At 45.6% G+C, this 19,573-nt stretch overlaps 1 protein-coding gene across 2 annotated transcripts in view; it reads left to right on the forward strand.

Moving 5' to 3' along the window:
* The window catches only part of LOC143787513 (coiled-coil domain-containing protein 3-like), a 34,034-nt gene that overhangs the window by 1,029 nt on the left and 13,432 nt on the right, over positions 1 to 19,573 (forward strand). The window contains exon 2 of one of the 2 annotated variants that reach the window (XM_077276315.1): positions 2,012 to 2,941. In XM_077276315.1, the coding sequence (XP_077132430.1) occupies positions 2,583 to 2,941 (359 nt within the window). In that variant the 5' untranslated portion in view covers positions 2,012 to 2,582. Of the gene's footprint in view, positions 1 to 1,913; positions 2,942 to 19,573 lie in introns of those variants that run through there. The other variant, XM_077276316.1, reaches the window with a different exon arrangement.

Consider the following 19,573-nt stretch of genomic DNA (forward strand, 5'->3'; position numbering starts at 1 on the left):
TTTCGATTGCCATCGCAAATGGAAGTCAATGGGTAGGAGAAAAAAAAATATCGCACAGCACACGGACCATGCATGTGCCGTGTGATTTTTACGCACTCATCTAAAAGTAAATTCACGGACCAAACCATAAGAATAAAATTAATATATACAGTAGATAGAATAAAAAACAAAAAATGGCTTGGAGTCCCCTATATTTTTCTTAACCAGCTGAGGAAAAGCCGACAGCTGGGGGCTGATATTTCTAGTCTCGGTAGGGGGTAATAAACATGAAGCTTCCCATGCTATTAATATGAGCTCACAGCTGTCTACTTAACCTTTACTGGTTATTAACAAATGGGTGACCCCAAAAAAATATGATGTGGGGTCCACCCTATTATTTATAACCAGCAAAGGTTAGGCAGACAGCTTTGGGCTGATAATAATAGCCTAGGTAGAGCTGCAATTCCAGACACAATCCATGGACAGGTATGGCGCTGTTTCCTAAATAAGCTGCCATTATTTCTAATAATGGACAACCCCTTTAAAGGAAAATTATAAGAGAGGGAAAAAGAATGGACTGCATTCATCACAGCAGCGACACCTCGGTCAGCATATGTTTCCCTTTACAGACATAGGTGGAATTTTAAGATTATGGGGGCTGCAATGTAAAATCTGTACCAAGTACCCCACCCGCCGTGGAGTAGGCTCACAGACTACGTAGGTCACCCCTAATTTGTGACACATGTTCAATGGGAAAACGCCACAGCTCTACTCTGCGACCATCGCAGGTGTTATCTGAGCATGCTCGGGTGCTAATTGAGTGTCTTCAGTGTGCTCTAATCATATGTTCGAGTCCCTGCGGCTGTATGTCTCGGGGCTCTTCAACAACTGCAACACATGCAGGGATTTTCTGTGTTGCGGCTGTCGAGCAGCCATGAAACATACAGCCACGGGGACTTGAACATAGTATTCGAGCACGCGGAAGACAGCCTATTAGAACACCAGCATGCTCAGATAACACCTTATCCCAGCACGCTCGCTCATCACTAGTGATAACCCCTAATTTGCCATTGCAGGAAATAGCGGTTGTCGGTACGCCCTGTTGGTTTTGAGAACAAACGCACAACTGGCCACTTAAAGAGAAAATAGCCATTCTTATGGGATGTTGTTCTATAGAGTACAGCTCTATGTGTATGTTGATTCTTTGCTTTCTTTCAGTAAATTAGAACTTTATATTATTATAGTTATTATTATAGAGCAATCAGGTTTATTTTTTGTTAAGCAGCCCTTTTATCTTCTGTGGTCATACTATGCCATATAATTAGAAACATAGCTGATGGGGTCAACAAGCTATTTTGACTTAGCCAGGGTATTTAGACACAGGGTAACGAAAGCTTAACTACTGATATTGTCATAAATCCCCCTAAGAAATAATGGATGAATCCACTACTATGGGCACTGCTGACAATAATATGATTAGAATGCTTCACTGGTCTGTACCATTTTCTGCGAGATGGGGGAGGGGGAGTATTTATATTGTATTTAAAGGGTCACTTGCAACAGAGGGATATCTATAGGGTTGTACCGGGAACCCAAGAAGACCCCAATGGCCCCTCTGCAGCATACACAGCACATGATTGATGTGGCCCCTGCTATAGATCTTGGATTGGGGCCCAGGGGCTTCAAGTTAAGCTTCTGATTTGCAGTAAAATGGTTTGAAACAAGTGGAGAAAACCTGTTCTATCCTCCCAGATTCCTGAGTTATCTGTGCCAAGGAGGTTTCCATTGCTCTCCCTCCTTTGGCAGAGTTGTGGGTAAAATTTGGAAGCTCCTCGCCTATTTGCTGCTCCCATTGCAGTCCCTTTTTTTTTTTTTCTTTAATCAGTAAAATATGCCCTTTTTTCATAGACAAAAGTGGGAGGGCGGATGATGGGGCTCCTATTACACTCCAATCCTCAATAAGTTTGCTGCCTGTCAAGACCATCAGAAGCAACATGTTCCAATGTAAATGGAGATTTCTTTGTCTCCACAGGGTCCTCAGTCGAGGAGGAGAGTTCTCGAGATGCTTCTGTAATTCTGTAGGAAAGGTTCTACATTCTGGAGGCTGCGAAACGCAACGGGCTGAAAACTGATCTGTCCTGTTTGCTCAGGAATTTGCAGTCGATTGAATGGACTTTAATGAGTGGCAGACTATTTCCCCCCCTCGCACGGAGAGTCTCAACATCACACAGACCCCAGAACGTGTTCCAAACTCAACCACAAGTATCTCGTCTCGTGCTGCCTAGGAGGGATGGAGTGAGGATCCAGGAGTGGATGCCAAAAAGGGTGACCTAGAACACAAAGAGACTTCTCTCCTATAACCTGGTGGAGAAGAACCTTCTTCATCCCATGGGTGGTCCACTTTTGGCTGGTCGACACTAAGCATATCTAAGACCAAGAAGACATTGACTGATCTCAGGGTTTCCTTCGCGTTTGCAGATTCTTTGGCATTTGCTCTTGACATCTGGAGCCATTGACGAGTGGTTGGCTCCTTTTTGAACGTCCTTGGGTAGTTTGCCAAAATTTATCCAGAGGAAATCCAGGGACGGTAAAGAGCTGACAAAATGTTGCTCCTCAGGCTCATTGTGGTTGGTGCCATCACGCTTGGTCTTCTTGAAGGATGCCAGATGCCTCAAGATTGGAGACCGCAGACCGAAGCCTGCCGAGCGGAACTGGTGGAGACCGTGGTGTTTGCCAAGGTGTTGGCTCTTCATCAGGACAGCTACAGCGTCTACAACTACCTGCCCTGGCAGTACAACTCCGACCTCTTCTACTCTGCGGAGATTGAGCTGCTGTGTGACCAGGGCTGGGGAAGCATGTTGGAAGTTCCTGCGGGATCCCGACTTAATGTCACGGGACTCGGCTACTTCAACTGTCACTCGTACACGGTGATGGAGAACAACTCCTATTATTTCTTCCTAAGGTAACGTAGGTCTGTGACATGCGCACCTTAGCGCTATTTTTTCCACTATTTCACTTAAGAGGGGATGTATACTTTTGCAACCATTTACTTCTGTACCAAATTCGAAAAAAAGAAGCAACTTTGCAAATCATCATTATTTAAACATTTTTAAAAAAATCTACCGTTTTGTGTATACAGCTTCTCTGCAGACCTACGTGCTTCCAAGGTTACAGTCTACAAAAGCAATAATGATTCTGTAACCTTCTGTCAGAAAGTTCTTACTAACTGAATGCCAAGTTTGCATTGGAGCTGCATACACAAAACGGCAGGAGATTTGCATGAGCTAAATATATAGTCAGTCCAGAAGTCGTCCTCGTCTTCTATGTTCAGTTTCTCAGCTGCATCTCTTTTTTTGGGAAAAATGCATGACGTTCAATATGGTGACTATTAATGTCCTCACTGGGGAACATGCAATGCTTATAATTTAACTAGGCAGAATTGTTATTCAGGGGTCTGGAAAAGCTGGCTGACCGAATTTGAAGTCACATTGGTTGTCACCCAGCTTTCCCAGAAGCAGACATGACTTTGCAATGTTTTTTGGGAAGTCACTGCCACTTAATGGTGAGTAGGAAAAATGGAAATGCATGTAGAGTTGAGTTTTGCACTGCGATTGTATGTACTGTCTTTCTATTGTTCACCACCTCAAAGTGAATATTTGCCCTTCAAGATCTGTGCTGATTAAATATAATTTTCCAGTTCTGAGATGCAGAGCCCCAAATCCCCTACATGGGGTAACGAATGTTGTATCTGCAGCCACCACTAGAGGGAGCTCACTGCACACAGATACATAAGATTCTGTCTGCAGCCACCACTAGGGGGAGCTCACTGCACACAGATACATAAGATTCTGTCTGCAGCCACCACTAGGGGGAGCTCACTGCACACAGATACATAAGATTCTGTCTGCAGCCACCACTAGGGGGAGCTCCCTGTATACAGAGACACATGATAAGATCCTGTCTGCAGCCACCACTAGGGGGAGCTCCCTGTATACAGAGATACATGATAAGATCCTGACTGCAGCCACCACTAGGGGAGCTCCCTGTATACACAGATACATGATAAGATCCTGTCTGCAGCCACCACTAGGGGGAGCTCCCTGTATACAGAGATACATGATAAGATCCTGTCTGCAGTCACCACTAGGGGGAGCTCCCTGTATACAGAGATACAGGATAAGATTCTGTCTGCAGTCACCACTAGGGGGAGCTCCCTGTATACAGAGGTACATGATAAGATCCTGTGTGCAGTCACCACTAGGGGGAGCTCCCTGTATACACAGATAGATGATAAGATTCTGTCTGCAGTCACCACTAGGGGGAGCTCCCTGTATACAGAGATACATGATAAGATCCTTTCTGCAGTCACCACTAGGGGGAGCTCCCTGTATACACAGATACATGATAAGATTCTGTCTGCAGCCACCACTAGGGGGAGATCCCTGTATACAGAGATACATGATAAGATCCTGTCTGCAGCCACCACTAGGGGAAGCTCCCTGTATAGAGATACATGATAAGATCCTGTCTGCAGCCACCACAAGGGGGAGCTCCCTGTATACAGAGATACATGATAAGATCCTTTCTGCAGTCACCACTAGGGGGAGCTCCCTGTATACACAGATACATGATAAGATTCTGTCTGCAGCCACCACTAGGGGGAGCTCCCTGTATACAGAGATACATGATAAGATCCTGTCTGCAGTCACCACTAGGGGGAGATCCCTGTATACACAGATACATGATAAGATTCTGTCTGCAGCCACCACTAGGGGGAGCTCCCTGTATAGAGATACATGATAAGATCCTGTCTGCAGCCACCACTAGGGGAGTTCCCTGTATACAAAGATACATGATAAGATCCTGTCTGCAGTCACCACTAGGGGGAGCTCCCTGTATACAGAGATACATGATAAGATCCTGTCTGCAGTCACCACTAGGGGGAGCTCCCTGTATACAGAGATACATGATAAGATCCTGTCTGCAGCCACCACTAGGGGAGTTCCCTGTATACAGAGATACATGATAAGATTCTGTCTGCAGTCACCACTAGGGGGAGCTCCCTGTATAGAGATACAGGATAAGATCCTGTCTGTAGTCACCACTAGGGGGAGCTCCCTGTATACAGAGATACAGGATAAGATTCTGTCTGCAGTCACCACTAGGGGGAGCTCCCTGTATACAGAGATACATGATAAGATCCTGTCTGCAGCCACCACTAGGGGGAGCTCCCTGTATACAGAGATACATGATAAGATCTTGTCTGCAGTCACCACTAGGGGGAGCTCCCTGTATAGAGATACAGGATAAGATCCTGTCTGCAGCCACCACTAGGGGGAGCTCCCTGTATACAGAGATACAGGATAAGATTCTGTCTGCAGTCACCACTAGGGGGAGCTCCCTGTATACGAGATACATGATAAGATCCTGTCTGCAGCCACCACTAGGGGGAGCTCCCTGTACACAGAGATACATGATAAGATCCTTTCTGCAGTCACCACTAGGGGGAGCTCCCTGTATACACAGATACATGATAAGATTCTGTCTGCAGTCACCACTAGGGGGAGCTCCCTGTATACAGAGATACATGATAAGATCCTGTCTGCAGCCACCACTAGGGGGAGCTCCCTGTATACAGAGATACATGATAAGATCCTGTCTGCAGCCACCACTAGGGGGAGCTCCCTGTATACAGAGATACAGGATAAGATTCTGTCTGCAGTCACCACTAGGGGGAGCTCCCTGTATACGAGATACATGATAAGATCCTGTCTGCAGCCACCACTAGGGGGAGCTCCCTGTACACAGAGATACATGATAAGATCCTGTCTGCAGCCACCACTAGGGGGAGCTCCCTGTATACAGAGATACAGGATAAGATTCTGTCTGCAGTCACCACTAGGGGGAGCTCCCTGTATACAGAGATACATGATAAGATCCTGTCTGCAGCCACCACTAGGGGGAGCTCCCTGTATACAGAGATACATGATAAGATCCTGTCTGCAGCCACCACTAGGGGGAGCTCCCTGTATACAGAGATACATGATAAGATCCTCTCTGCAGCCACCACTAGGGGGAGCTCACCACATACTGTCATACATTGAACTTATCACAGTGTACAGTGAGCTCCCGCTAGTGGTAGATGAAAGTAACGCAAATGTTATCACTGAATTTTATATTTATGCAGGGGATTTGGAACCTTGTATAAGATAATCAAACACTAACTGAAGTAAAGACAGGGAAATCTTCCTTCATAGATGCTGAGACAGTTTTTGTGGTACAGGAGACCAGTGAAAATGGCAAGTAATCTGATGTATTTCAAGGGTTCCCAAAATCGACACACCCATGTAAGGACCTCTATTGGTTTAGTTAAATAAAACTGATGTTCTCAGGCACATGTCACTCACATCTGAGTAGGGGGTTAGAGATGCTGATGATGCTGCGTTCAGAGGTGCCCGGCCAGCAGGTATCATGTAACGTGAACGGGAAACTGACATTTTCCTGAGGGTTAGGTGGAGGCCGGGTGGGGTATGTGGTGGGCACTTCATCTGATGATCAGGAACCCCTTAGTGAAGCTGAGAGAGGGGTGTCCTATAAAGAGGCAGGACGTGCTGAAACACAGTGAGGCCAGAAGGGGGATGCAAAATCCAGATGTTGGCTGATGACGGAGTGATGCACTAAAATGGGGATAACCATAGTTGTCCTGGAGCTGTGTAAGCTGGTTTCCAGGCTAATGTCGTGTGGAAACATTCAAGCTGAATTGCCCTCTTATAGAGAGATGACCAGATTACCGTAGATTACAGTGAAGTCCAATCTTTAGGAAAAAACTGAGTGATAATCATAATACAGTAGATAACGCAGGATTCAGCATTCACAATAGGTGATGTCACAGCTCACCTCCTCCTCCTGTACAATGACTGATAACACCTCTATATACAGTAGATAACACAGGATCCACCATTCACAATAGGTGATGTCACAGCTCACCTCCTCCTCCTCCTGTACAATGACTGATAACACCTCTATATACAGTAGATAACACAGGATCCACCATTCACAATAGGTGATGTCACAGCTCACCTCCTCCTCCTGTACAATGACTGATAACACCTCTATATACAGTAGATAACACAGGATCCACCATTCACAATAGGAGATATCACAGCTCACCTCCTCCTCCTGTACAATGACTGATAACACCTCTATATACAGTAGATAACACAGGATCCACCATTCACAATAGGTGATGTCACAGCTCACCTCCTCCTCCTGTACAATGACTGATAACTCCTCTATATACAGTAGATAACACAGGATCCATCATTCGCAATAGGTGATGTCACAGCTCACCTCCTCCTCCTGTACAATGACTGATAACACCTCTATATACAGTAGATAACACAGGATCCGCCATTCACAATAGGTGATGTCACAGCTCACCTCCTCCTCCTCCTGTACAATGACTGATAACACCTCTATATACAGTAGATAACACAGGATCCACCATTCACAATAGGTGATGTCACAGCTCACCTCCTCCTCCTGTACAATGACTGATAACACCTCTATATACAGTAGATAACACAGGATCCACCATTCACAATAGGTGATGTCACAGCTCACCTTCTCCTCCTGTACAATGACTGATAACACCTCTATATACAGTAGATAACACAGGATCCACCATTCACAATAGGTGATGTCACAGCTCACCTCCTCCTCCTGTACAATGACTGATAACACCTCTATATACAGTAGATAACACAGGATCCACCATTCACAATAGGAGATATCACAGCTCACCTCCTCCTCCTGTACAATGACTGATAACACCTCTATATACAGTAGATAACACAGGATCCACCATTCACAATAGGTGATGTCACAGCTCACCTCCTCCTCCTGTACAATGACTGATAACACCTCTATATACAGTAGATAACACAGGATCCGCCATTCACAATAGGTGATGTCACAGCTCACCTCCTCCTCCTGTACAATGACTGATAACACCTCTATATACAGTAGATAACACAGGATCCACCATTCACAATAGGTGATGTCACAGCTCACCTCCTCCTCCTGTACAATGACTGATAACACCTCTATATACAGTAGATAACACAGGATCCACCATTCACAATAGGTGATGTCACAGCTCACCTCCTCCTCCTGTACAATAACTGATAACAACTCACCATGGTGATATAAAAAATGCTAAAAAGAAAAAAGAAAAATATATTTAACATAAAACCCTGATTTAACAATGTATAATTTTCTGCCGGCCCTATCAGCACTGAGCCGCTCCTACTCTGCTGTGCCGTATAATGTAGCCGTGCCTTTTATCATTCGCTCCACTATGAGGGCACTGAAGGTGAATCCCACCATGGTGATGCCTCAGAGAGAGGGGACCCCATACAGACATCGGGAGACCCCCGCAGACCCTTATCCATCTACAAATTTGGTTTGCAGACGGCTGACAGATCCTGCACAGATCACCGTATGTGACCCGCCCGGTGGAGATGATCTCATAAAATGTGAAAGCAGAGAATTAATGAGGTGCAGCCTATAACGGGGGGCGATAAATCTGCAGACGGCACTGGGACTCCCAGTACAGTAAACGTCGGGCCATAACTCAGACACTTGGAATATTTTAAGGCTTGTTAACTTAATAGGTCTGCAGGGAAGCGAGGCGGCCATGATGGCTCTGCGGTGGGTACAGCGCTCGCTGTCCTTGGTGGCCGTCCATTGTTGCTAGTGTAATGCATTCAGGAAATCCCAACCCGGTAGTAGACTCTCCCCTCAGTCATAACGGTTGCAAGAAATTCCTGGGGTTTGATAATTTTCTACATGTTTCTGGCCCTTTTAGCGTTGCACTATCAGGATTACAGAAATGCCCATGAGACGCGAGAGATTGGTGCTGCAGCGCGGGTTGTGGTGCTGCAGCACGGGTTGTGGTGCTGCAGCGCAGGTTGTGGTGCTGCAGCGCGGGTTGTGGTGCTGCAGCACGGGTTGTGGTGCTGCAGCGCGGGTTGTGGTGCTGCAGCGCGGGTTGTGGTGCTGCAGCGCGGGTTGTGGTGCTGCAGCGCGGGTTGTGGTGCTGCAGCGCGGGTTGTGGTGCTGCAGCGCGGGTTGTGGTGCTGCAGCGCGGGTTGTGGTGCTGCAGCGCGGGTTGTGGTGCTGCAGCGCGGGTTGTGGTGCTGCAGCGCGGGTTGTGGTGCTGCAGCTCGGGTAAGTAGGACGTACTCCATACTGTGTAGGTACAGTCCACATTAACCAGAAGACTAACCTTACCAGCTGTCAACTTCTGTCTACAGCCACCACTAGGGGGAGCTCCCTGTATACAGAGATACATGATAAGATCCTGTCTGCAGCCACCACTAAGGGGAGCTCCCTGTATACAGAGATACATGATAAGATCCTGTCTGCAGCCACCACTAGGGGGAGCTCCCTGTATACAGAGATACATGATAAGATCCTGTCTGCAGCCACCACTAGGGGGAGCTCCCTATATACAGAGATGCATGATAAGATCCTGTCTACAGCCACCACTAAGAGGAGCTCACTGTATACAGAGATATATGTTAAGATCCTGTCTGCAGCCACCACTAGGGGGAGCTCCCTGCATACAGAGATACATGATAAGATCCTGTCTGCAGCCACCACTAGGGGGAGCTCCCTGTATACAGAGATACATGATAAGATCCTGTCTGCAGCCACCACTAGGAGGAGCTCCCTGTATACAGAGATACATGATAAGATCCTGTCTGCAGCCACCACTAGGGGGAGCTCCCTGTATACAGAGATACATGATAAGATCCTGTCTACAGCCACCACTAGGAGGAGCTCACTGTATACAGAGATACATGATAAGATCCTGTCTGCAGCCACCACTAGGGGGAGCTCCCTGTATACAGAGATCCATGATAAGATCCTGTCTGCAGCCACCACTAGGGGGAGCTCCCTGTATACAGAGATGCATGATAAGATCCTGTCTACAGCCACCACTAGGAGGAGCTCACTGTATACAGAGATACATGATAACATCCTGTCTGCAGCCACCACAAGGGGGAGCTCCTTGTATACAGAGATACATAATTAGATCCTGTCTGCAGCCACCACTAGGGGGAGCTCCCTGTATACAGAGATACATGATAAGATCCTGTCTGCAGTCACCACTAGGGGAGCTCCCTGTCTACAGAGATACATGATAAGATCCTGTCTGCGGCCACCACTAGGAGGAGCTCCCTGTATAGAGATATATGATAAGATCCTGTCTGCTGCCACCACTAGGGGGAGCTCCCTGTATACAGAGATACATGATAAGATCCTGTCTGCAGTCACCACTAGGGGGAGCTCCCTGTATACAAAGATACATGATAAGATCCTGTCTGCGGCCACCACTAGGTGGAGCTCACTGTATACAGAGATATATGATAAGATCCTGTCTGCTGCCACCACTAGGGGGAGCTCCCTGTATACAGAGATACATGATAAGATCCTGTCTGCAGTCACCACTAGGGGGAGCTCCCTGTATACAAAGATACATGATAAGATCCTGTCTGCGGCCACCACTAGGTGGAGCTCACTGTATACAGAGATATATGATAAGATCCTGTCTGCAGTCACCACTAGGGGGAGCTCCCTGTATACAGAGATACAAGATAAGATCCTGTCTGCAGCCACCACTAGGGGGAGCTCCCTGTATACAGAGATACATGATAAGATCCTGTCTGCAGTCACCACTAGGGGGAGCTCCCTGTATACAGAGATACATGATAAGATCCGGTCTGCAGCCACCACTAGGGGAAGCTCCCGGTATACAGAGGTACATGATAAAATCCTGTCTGCAGCCACCACTAGGGGGAGCTCCCTGTATACAGAGGTACATGACAAGATCCTGTCTGCAGTCACCACTAGGGGGAGCTCCCTGTATACAGAGATACATGATAAGATCCTGTCTGCAGCCACCACTAGGGGGAGCTCCCTGTATACAGTGAGACATGATAAGATCCTGTCTGCAGTCACCACTAGGGGGAGCTCCCTGTATAGAGATACATGATAAAATCCTGTCTGCAGTCAACACTAGGGGGAGCTCCCTGTATGCAGAGATACATGATAAGATCCTGCCTGCAGTCACCACTAGGGGGAGCTCCCTGTATGCAGAGATACATAAGATCCTGTCTGCAGTCACCACTAGGCGGAGCTCCCTGTATACAGAGATACATGATAAGATCCTGTCTGCAGCCACCACTAGGGGGAGCTCCCTGTATACAGAGATACATAAGATCCTGTCTGCAGTCACCACTAGGGGGAGCTCCCTGTATGCAGAGATACATGATAAGATTCTGTCTACAGCCACCACTAGGGGGAGCTCCCTGTATGCAGAGATACATGATAAGATCCTGTCTGCAGTCACCACTAGGGGGAGCTCCCTGTATACAGAGATACATGAGAAGATCCTGTCTGCAGCCACCACTAGGGGGAGCTCCCTGTATACAGAGATACATAAGATCCTGTCTGCAGTCACCACTAGGGGGAGCTCCCTGTATGCAGAGATACATGATAAGATTCTGTCTACAGCCACCACTAGGGGGAGCTCCCTGTATACAGAGATACATAAGATCATGTCTGCAGTCACCACTAGGGGGAGCTCCCTGTATGCAGAGATACATGATAAGATCCTGTCTGCAGTCACCACTAGAGGGAGCTCCCTGTATACAGAGATACATGATAAGATCCTGTCTGCAGTCACCACTAGGGGGAGCTCCCTGTATACAGAGATACATGATAAGATTCTGTCTGCAGCCACCACTAGGGGGAGCTCCCTGTATACAGAGATACATAAGATCATGTCTGCAGTCACCACTAGGGGGAGCTCCCTGTATGCAGAGATACATGATAAGATCCTGTCTGCAGTCACCACTAGGGGGAGCTCCCTGTATACAGAGATACATGATAAGATCCTGTCTGCAGTCACCACTAGGGGGAGCTCCCTGTATACAGAGATACATGATAAGATCCTGTCTGCAGTCACCACTAGGGGGAGCTCCCTGTATACAGAGATACATGATAAGATCCTGTCTGCAGTCACCAGTAGGGGGAGCTCCCTGTATACAGAGATACATGATAAGATCCTGTCTGCAGCCACCACTAGGGGGAGCTCCCTGTATACAGAGGTACATGACAAGATCCTGTCTGCAGTCACCACTAGGGGGAGCTCCCTGTATACAGAGATACATGATAAGATCCTGTCTGCAGCCACCACTAGGGGGAGCTCCCTGTATACAGAGATACATGATAAGATCCTGTCTGCAGTCACCACTAGGGGGAGCTCCCTGTATAGAGATACATGATAAAATCCTGTCTGCAGTCACCACTAGGGGGAGCTCCCTGTATGCAGAGATACATGATAAGATCCTGCCTGCAGTCACCACTAGGGGGAGCTCCCTGTATGCAGAGATACATAAGATCCTGTCTGCAGTCACCACTAGGCGGAGCTCCCTGTATACAGAGATACATGATAAGATCCTGTCTGCAGCCACCACTAGGGGGAGCTCCCTGTATACAGAGATACATAAGATCCTGCCTGCAGTCACCACTAGGGGGAGCTCCCTGTATGCAGAGATACATAAGATCCTGTCTGCAGTCACCACTAGGCGGAGCTCCCTGTATACAGAGATACATGATAAGATCCTGTCTGCAGCCACCACTAGGGGGAGCTCCCAGTATACAGAGATACATAAGATCCTGTCTGCAGTCACCACTAGGGGGAGCTCCCTGTATGCAGAGATACATGATAAGATCCTGTCTGCAGTCACCACTAGGGGGAGCTCCCTGTATACAGAGATACATGAGAAGATCCTGTCTGCAGCCACCACTAGGGGGAGCTCCCTGTATGCAGAGATACATGATAAGATCCTGTCTGCAGTCACCACTAGGGGGAGCTCCCTGTATACAGAGATACATGAGAAGATCCTGTCTGCAGCCACCACTAGGGGGAGCTCCCTGTATACAGAGATACATAAGATCCTGTCTGCAGTCACCACTAGGGGGAGCTCCCTGTATGCAGAGATACATGATAAGATTCTGTCTACAGCCACCACTAGGGGGAGCTCCCTGTATAGAGAGATACATAAGATCATGTCTGCAGTCACCACTAGGGGGAGCTCCCTGTATACAGAGATACATGATAAGATCCTGTCTGCAGTCACCACTAGGGGGAGCTCCCTGTATACAGAGATACATGATAAGATTCTGTCTGCAGCCACCACTAGGGGGAGCTCCCTGTATACAGAGATACATAAGATCATGTCTGCAGTCACCACTAGGGGGAGCTCCCTGTATGCAGAGATACATGATAAGATCCTGTCTGCAGTCACCACTAGGGGGAGCTCCCTGTATACAGAGATACATGATAAGATCCTGTCTGCAGTTACCACTAGGGGGAGCTCCCTGTATACAGAGATACATGATAAGATCCTGTCTGCAGTCACCAGTAGGGGGAGCTCCCTGTATACAGAGATACATGATAAGATCCTGTCTGCAGTCACCACTAGGGGGAGCTCCCTGTATGCAGAGATACATGATAATATCCTGTCTGCAGTCACCACTAGGGGGAGCTCCCTGTATACAGAGATACATGATAAGATTCTGTCTGCAGCAACCACTAGGGGGAGCTCCCTGTATACAGAGATACATGATAAGATCCTGTCTGCAGACACCACTAGGGGGAGCTCCGTTTATACAGATACATAAGATCCTGTCTGCAGCCACCACTAGGGGGAGCTCCCTGTATACAAAGATACATGATAAGATTCTGTCTGCAGCCACCACTAGGGGAGCTCCCTGTATACAGCTATACATGATAAGATCCTGTCTGCAGTCACCACTAGGGGGAGCTCCCTGTATACAGAGATACATGATAAGATCCTGTCTGCAGTCACCAGTAGGGGGAGCTCCCTGTATACAGAGATACATGATAAGATCCTGTCTGCAGTCACCACTAGGGGGAGCTCCCTGTATACAGAGATACATGATAAGATCCTGTCTGCAGCCACCACTAGGGGGAGCTCCCTGTATATAGAGATACATGATAAGATCCTGTCTGCAGCCACCACTAGGGGGAGCTCCCTGTATATAGAGATACATGATAAGATCCGGTCTGCAGCCACCACTAGGGGGAGCTCCCTGTATATAGAGATACATGATAAGATCCGGTCTGCAGCCACCACTAGGGGGAGCTCCCTGTATACAGAGATACATGATAAGATCCGGTCTGCAGCCACCACTAGGGGGAGCTCCCTGTATACAGAGATACACGATAAGATCCTGTCTGCAGCCACCACTAGGGGGAGCTCCCTGTATATAGAGATACATGATAAGATCCTGTCTGCAGCCACCACTAGGGGGAGCTCCCTGTATATAGAGATACATGATAAGATCCGGTCTGCAGCCACCACTAGGGGGAGCTCCCTGTATACAGAGATACATGATAAGATCCTGTCTGCAGCCACCACTACTGGGAGCTCCCTGTATATAGAGATACATGATAAGATCCTGTCTGCAGCCACCACTAGGGGGAGCTCCCTGTATATAGAGATACATGATAAGATCCGGTCTGCAGCCACCACTAGGGGGAGCTCCCTGTATACAGAGATACATGATAAGATCCGGTCTGCAGCCACCACTAGGGGGAGCTCCCTGTATACAGTGATACATGATAAGATCCTGTCTGCAGTCACCACTAGGGGGAGCTCCCTGTATACAGAGATACATGATAAGATCCTGTCTGCAGTCACCACTAGGGGGAGCTCCCTGTATACACAGATACATGATAATATCCTGTCTGCAGTCACCACTAGGGGGAGCTCCCTGTATACAGAGATACATGATAAGATCCTGTCTGCAGCCACCACTAGGGGGAGCTCCCTGTATACAGAGATACATGATAAGATCCGGTCTGCAGCCACCACTAGGGGGAGCTCCCTGTATACAGAGATACATGATAAGATCCGGTCTGCAGCCACCACTAGGGGGAGCTCCCTGTATACAGAGATACATGATAAGATCCGGTCTGCAGCCACCACTAGGGGGAGCTCCCTGTATACAGAGATACATGATATAGAAATATTGAGAAGTAAATCAGAGCAGATTTTAAGATTTATTGACATTAGTAAAAATTATGAACACAGAGTGGATATTGTCATCACAAGGGGTCATCAGGCTGCTACAGTCCTTTTTCTGGTTTTCGGAGATCTTTTGCAGGACATTGTTCTTCTCCTTCCTTGTGCGGATGTTTCCCAGCTTACCTCATTGTTATGTTTAGTTTATGACTATTCTCTTAGCTTGGCCTTAGAAGTTATCGGAGAGCCCCCCAGTGACCCCTCGGGCAGGTTTTCCTCCGGGGCCGTATCCGGGTGCTGCCTTTAATCATGGCCTGTGTATATGTTGTATATTTACAGTAGGGGGAGGTTTATGCTATACGCTGCGGTGGCCCCCCATGGTGATGAGACCATTATAAATCCTATAAGTGGTCAGTAGCCCGGGCCTGATGATGATAGTCACAAGGCATAACCTCTCTCTCTATTGTACAGATGCTTTGCTACAATGTATCAGCGCAGGTACAATATAGATCATATCGATAGGATATGCCGTCACTTTATGATCTGTGGGGTCTGTCCTCAGGGACCCCCCACTGGTCTTCACAATGAAGGAGTTGGAAGCATGTTGTAGGTTTGCAGTGAGGAAGTAGTTGTCTTCATCGTCAGCCATGACGGCTTTTATGGGGCTTTTCGGTCACCCAGTCATATAGCGACCTCTCCTCCTCCTCCTCCCTCTCATTGCTCCTCCTGTCAGTCAATAATACTGTTCTTTCTTTCTACTCTCATTGATCCAAGTCATGGAGGAAAAAGGAACAAGAAAAGCTAGAAAATGTCATCTACTAGTGACCTGTAGGAAGTAGCTAACTTCTTCCAATGCAGCTGAAGTAAGAGTCAGACATGGGGGCCGTTTTCACAATTGCGCTATTTTTATTTGACCCCCGAATACAGCTCAGTTCTGTAGAAATAAACTGAAAGCCGTTAATGTACATAATAAGTTATCTGACGTGATGACTGCGGAGCGTGCAGACGTGTCGGTGACTGAGTCCGGCTCACTGCGCCGATCCTAGGATCAAAGATAAAACAACTCTGCAATATAAAAGCTTCATAAATCCCCCAGGAATGCAGCAAAATCCGCCGGAGGGTGCACAGGAAAAGAGCGTCATACAGATGTACAGGGGGCTACTATGCAAGGACTGTCCACCTGCGGCTTACTCAAGTCAGGGATTGTCAACCAGCGCCGCTCCCAGGATAATGAACAGGACAAGGCATATAGTCATAGTTATACTATTGTCCATAAGGGGCAGTATTATAGTAGTTATATTCTTGTACATAGGAGCAGTATTATAGTAGTTATATTATTGTATATATGGGGCAGTATTATAGTAGTAATATTCTTGTACATAGGGGCAGTATTATAGTAGTTATATTCTTGTACATAGGGGCAGTATTATAGTAGTTATATTCTTGTACATAGGAGCAGTATTATAGTAGTTATATTCTTGTACATAGGAGCAGTATTATATTAGTTATATTCTTGTACATAGGAGCAGTATTATAGTAGTTATATTCTTGTACATAGGGGCAGTATTATAGTAGTTATATTCTTATATATTACATAGGGGGCAGTATTATAGTAGTTATATTATTGTATATATGGGGCAGTATTATAGTAGTTATGTTCATGTACATAGGAGCAGTATTATAGTAGTTATATTCTTATACATTACATAGGGGGCAGTATAGTAGTTATATTCTTGTCCATAGGGACAGTATTATATTAGTTATATTCTTGTCCATAGGGGCAGTATTATAGTAGTTATATTCTTGTACATAGGAGCAGTATTATAGTAGTTATATTCTTGTACATAGGAGCAGTATTATAGTAGTTATATTCTTGTACATAGGGGGCAGTATTATAGTAGTTATATTCTTGTACATAGAAGCAGTATTATAGTAGTTATATTCTTGTACATAGGAGCAGTATTATAGTAGTTATATTCTTGTACATAGGAGCAGTATTATAGTAGTTATATTCTTGTACATAGGGGGCAGTATTATAGTAGTTATATTCTTGTACATAGGAGCAGTATTATAGTAGTTATATTCTTGTACATAGGGGCAGTATTATAGTAGTTATATTCTTGTACATAGAAGCAGTATTATAGTAGTTATATTCTTGTACATAGGAGCAGTATTATAGTAGTTATATTCTTGTACATAGGAGCAGTATTATAGTAGTTATATTCTTGTACATAGGGGCAGTATTATAGTAGTTATATTCTTGTACATAGGAGCAGTATTATAGTAGTTATATTCTTGTACATAGGAGCAGTATTATAGTAGTTATATTCTTGTACATAGGAGCAGTATTATAGTAGTTATATTCTTGTACATAGGGGGCAGTATTATAGTAGTTATATCCTTGTACATAGGGGGCAGTATTATAGTAGTTATATTCTTGTACATAGGGGTAGTATTATAGTAGTTATAGTCTTGTACATAGGGGCAGTATTATAGCAGTTATATTCTTGTACATAGGAGCAGTATTATAGTAGTTATATTCTTGTACATAGGGGGCAGTATTATAGTAGTTATATTCTTGTACATAGGCGCAGTATTATAGTATTTATATTCTTGTACATAGGGGGCAGTATTATAGTAGTTATATTCTTGTACATAGGAGCAGTATTATAGTAGTTATATTCTTGTATATAGGGGCAGTATTATAGTAGTTATATTCTTGTACATGTTAAATATGCTTATTTTGCACATTTATTTAATCAGGACTTAACCAGGTGCATTACTCTTAAAGAAAAATGTCATGATATTCTCATAAAATATGTAGTGGTTTATTGAATTGTCCACAGAAAAACCACATTGCAGTGAAACATAAAAATAGATGAAATAGTTACGAACAGATTCTCCATGTGTAAATATCAGCGCTTGTTACTCATCTTTCCCAAAGTTCTGAATGGTAAAAGCCGTCTGTGTGAAGTCTGAAGTTATCATGGCTACCAGCTGTTCCTTCCTTCTGTGACTTGTCTGATGTCCATGGAGAATGATGGTGAAGGCAGGAGGTGACAGCCCCCACGTGACAAAAGCCCCACCCTCCTAAGAGCTGTGTTTATATATGTGTCCCACAGACCACGTGTTCCCCTTTATATGGTGTTGACTTATACTGTGAGCTACATGCACAGAAATAGCCCTTTGTAATGTCGGCAAGAAGCAATGTGCTCAGTACTGAATTGAATAAGAATAATTCAATTAATAATTAATATTTAACAGTATATAGGGGCAGTATTATAGTAGTTATATTCTTGTACATAGGGGCAGTATTATAGTAGTTATATTCTTGCACATAGGGGCAGTATTATAGTAGTTATATTCTTGCACATAGGGGCAGTATTATAGTAGTTATATTCTTGTACATAGGAGCAGTATTATAGTAGTTATATTCTTGTACATAGGGGCAGTATTATAGTAGTTATGTTCTTGCATATAGGAGCAGTATTATAGTAGTTATATTCTTGTACATAGGAGCAGTATTATAGTAGTTATATTCTTGTACATAGGGGCAGTATTATAGTAGTTATATTCTTGTACATAGGGGCAGTATTATAGTAGTTATGTTCTTGCATATAGGAGCAGTATTATAGTAGTTTTATTCTTGGATATTTCTCATACGTAGGAGCCATTCACGATAATAACACCGTCGGCGATTGCCCCGTTGTGGGTATATGAGGTCACACTTTGCGTCTCCCTCCTTCTCGCACCCCTCGACGTTCTCTGCTCCCCCTTTGGCTCCTGTATGTTCTGTTTCCCATCTGTATAGAATTGCTGTACGTTTTCAATCTCTGGGCAGGAAGCTGCGCTCGGTTCCCTCCGGGACTCTTTATGACTTTCAGGTTGATACAGAACACATTTTCTCGCTCGGAGTTCTGCGCCTTTGTTTGTCGGCCGCGGATCTCAGGCTTCATTTCTGTGCCAGACAAAATAAAGAGCTGGAATTACCCAAAAGTCTATAATTCTATACGTCTGTACTTTAAAATATTCCGGAAACATGGACTATTATTGTGTAGCTAATTTTGCATCCAATTGTGGATCTGGAATCCAGACTGAACCGTGATTAACGGATCCTGGATTCCGGCTTATATAATTATATACGTTTGGGGGCAGCCGCTCCAATTTGCTACAGTGGATCAGTCTGGAGGCCGTTTGGTTCACAGAGCATGGTCTACTCCAGATACAACTGTATCCACTTCTCGGCTGAGAAAAGGGCGAGTTATGGATTTGGTTTGGAGCTTCGAAATATAATGTTTTCATTCATTGACTGTAACAGTTCCGGCGTCGTAATGCAAAATTTGTAATAAAGGAACTCTCCGACCATGGACCATGTATAAGGCTGGTGTCTTCTTCCCCGGCTTCTTCCTGTGGTGTAACTGCTGCTTCTGCTCCCCTATAGCTCTGCCTTGGGGGCTCCATAGAAGACA

The sequence above is a fragment of the Ranitomeya variabilis genome, chromosome 8, assembly GCF_051348905.1.
Source record: "Ranitomeya variabilis isolate aRanVar5 chromosome 8, aRanVar5.hap1, whole genome shotgun sequence".
Taxonomy (NCBI): Eukaryota; Metazoa; Chordata; class Amphibia; order Anura; family Dendrobatidae; genus Ranitomeya; species Ranitomeya variabilis.